Source organism: Octodon degus, unplaced genomic scaffold (assembly GCF_000260255.1).
Source record: "Octodon degus isolate 3935 unplaced genomic scaffold, OctDeg1.0 scaffold00074, whole genome shotgun sequence".
NCBI classification, from domain to species: Eukaryota; Metazoa; Chordata; class Mammalia; order Rodentia; family Octodontidae; genus Octodon; species Octodon degus.
This window is the reverse complement of record NW_004524650.1, coordinates 717,212-719,989: the sequence shown is the minus strand read 5'-3', so window position 1 is coordinate 719,989 and position 2,778 is coordinate 717,212. Positions and strand designations below refer to the sequence as shown.

General features: G+C 33.3%; 1 protein-coding gene across 2 annotated transcripts in view; it reads left to right on the top strand.

Moving 5' to 3' along the window:
* Window positions 1-2,778, top strand: part of Plppr4 (phospholipid phosphatase related 4) — a 60,416-nt gene that overhangs the window by 37,448 nt on the left and 20,190 nt on the right. Inside the window, exon 6 of one of the 2 annotated variants that reach the window (XM_004635684.3) lies at window positions 581-754. The exons of the other annotated variant lie outside the window; for it this stretch is intronic. Coding sequence (XP_004635741.1) covers window positions 581-754 — 174 coding nt within the window. The remainder of the gene's footprint in view (window positions 1-580; window positions 755-2,778) is intronic. 2 annotated transcript variants of the gene reach the window in all.

Here is a 2,778-nt window from a genome sequence, read left to right as displayed (position 1 = left end):
TTATTTTCCTTTCTTTTTTTGTGATACCAGGTATTGAATTTAGGACCCTGCTCTTGCCAGGCATGCACTTATTCTACTGAGCTATCTCCCCAGCCCTGAGATATATAAATTTGATGAATACCAAACCTGAAAGAATCACATTAGATACACACAAATACACACATACTGGCTTCAGCATCTACATAGCACTGGGGAGCTAGGTCAGTGTAAACTGGATAAATGTGGTATGATAGATATTCATCCTATCTTATTAATGTAATGGTCCTTGAAGTTTTGTGGAAAAAAAAGTGGACTAAACTTGTGTGACACATCTCACAGTGATTGAACAGATGTCTGACCATGCCCAATGCTATAATTTTTCAAATTGTATATGATTAAGTAAAATACTTGTTATTAGATGAATTTTGCCATGTATTTCCTTTCTTGGCATGTAGCAAACACAGTCAGCAAGGGAAATGGAGGAGTAAATTTGATGCCTACTCTATCACTTAAACTTCTGAAATTAACTGTTTTATTTGATTACAATTGTTTAGTAAGAAAATCCTTCTCACGTACTCAACCCACTTCTTTCATTTTTAAGATGTACTTCAACTCCACATTAACTGATTCCTCTAAGCTTCTGAAACCTCTCTTGGTTTTTACATTCATCATCTGTGGAATCATCTGTGGGCTGACACGGATAACTCAATATAAGAACCATCCAGTCGATGTCTACTGCGGCTTTTTAATAGGAGGAGGAATTGCATTGTATTTGGTAAGTTACTATTATTATTATTATTATTATTATTATTATTATTATTTGATGAACCACAATTTATAAAGAAAAATTCATAGAATATTCTGCATTCAAATTAATGTAATCACAAATATTTTATATTTGTGAGAAACCCTCTGGCCACATCTCTACTTTATTTAATTTTTTTTAATAATTCACATCTTCACTTTATTTGCAACTACATAAACCACTTGCAATGCAACAATTTATTGAATTCTTACTATGAGTCAAAATAGTGATATGAGAAGAATCACTGTGTTTTATCCTTAGAGCAAGTCAGAGGAGGTGGGGAAGAAGGGAGAAAAAGAAAGAAAGGCTCTAATTATTAACACAGTCATTTTACAAATGGGAAAAGTGAGTATTAGTGAAAATAATGCTAATGAAAATGAAAAGTGTGCATAATTGAGAGAGGGTGCACAATTTGCCCAACACAAACGTAGCAACAGAATATAGCTACATTCCAACTAAATGTAAATTCTTCAACAGTTTCATACTTTCAAATCTGATCTCTGAAATAAACAAATGCAGCATAAGAAAATTGAGATTGTCCATATCATTCAGTCATTTTACATTTATTCAACATCTAATTTTGCCAGGCACAGCCTAAACAGCCAAAGAGTAGAAATTAAGATGCGTTTTGACCAGTGCAAAAACTAACAGATACATGGCTATGATGTGTTAAATGATGTAATATAACACAAAAGGAACTTTATGAATAACAAACTGTCTAAAGAATAGAGAACGGCCTTTATGAAACTGATATATTGTTTTAAGAATGAAAAACTGATAGGAGATGATACAGGAAAAAAATTAGTTGCTGATAGCTGCATTTGAAAATGGCATTAGAGAAAAAGATGTAAAAGAGTAGTAAAAGTATAAACTGTACAAAGATTTACTTTAGTAGAATCAAAATTGTCACTTTAAATCTTACACTTATGTGATCTCTTTACTGGAGGAGAAGGAGTCATGTGAAAGACAGAGTGGCAGAAATAGTATGTAGGCTTGGGTTGTCATGGGAATCTTAATTGACAATGAATGTTACAGGAGAAATAAAAAAATTGAAAACTTCTCTGAAAGTTTGTGTTTTGCTTGTGTGTGTTGAAATCAGTGTTGTAGAGTTTGCATAAAAAGATTAAAGGACTTGAGTATGAATTTTGATGTTCTTGCTAACTGGCCAGCTTATGTAGCCTTTTAGGAGTCTGTTTCTTCATAGATAAAATATTGCTGTTTGATTCATATTATAAGAACTAAACAATTATGTCACCATATGTGGCCATGAATGTTGAAAAGCAGAGTCATAGCTCATAGGCTCTTGGAAACTTTACTCAAACTCATAATTTGAAGTAAAAAGTATTAATAGAAATTTGGCTATTCACTCTGGTGAGCTCTGATGGTAAAACCTTAAGACATATTGTGTAAAAAGATTTTCACCAGAAATTAAAATAGCTAGAGATGCAAGACCTTGAAATAATTTCATTCCTGCTTGCACTCTCTGCTCTGAAATTGGGAATTGATGCTGTCTAAACTCATGCTGGTGTTTATTACAAGAATTCATAAAATGTTAAATCTATGAAATTTCATTGCTTACACTTAAAATGTAGGCAGTTGCTACTTTCTACTGAAATTAGCACACAAGTTGATATCTGCTTCTTGATCTCATCTCTAACTTAAGAATTCTTTTTTATTATTATTTTATTTTTTCCATAATTTTATTGACAGACAAATAGCAATGAGACAGTTTCAAATCAAATTGGAAGGACAGTTTCAATAATTAATACACTGCATACATTCTTTTTTTTTTTTTTAATTTTATTTATTTATTTGTGTGTGTGTGTGTGTGTGTGTGTGGCCAGCTCAGCCCACTAGGGGGCTGGGTTGGCTGGCATGTGGTGCTGGGGGATTGAACCGCAGTCCCTGTGCTTTGCGAAGCTTGTTCTAAGTAGGTGCTTTAGACCACTGAGCCATCTCACCAGCCCCACTGCATACATTCTTCCTAGTGGTTA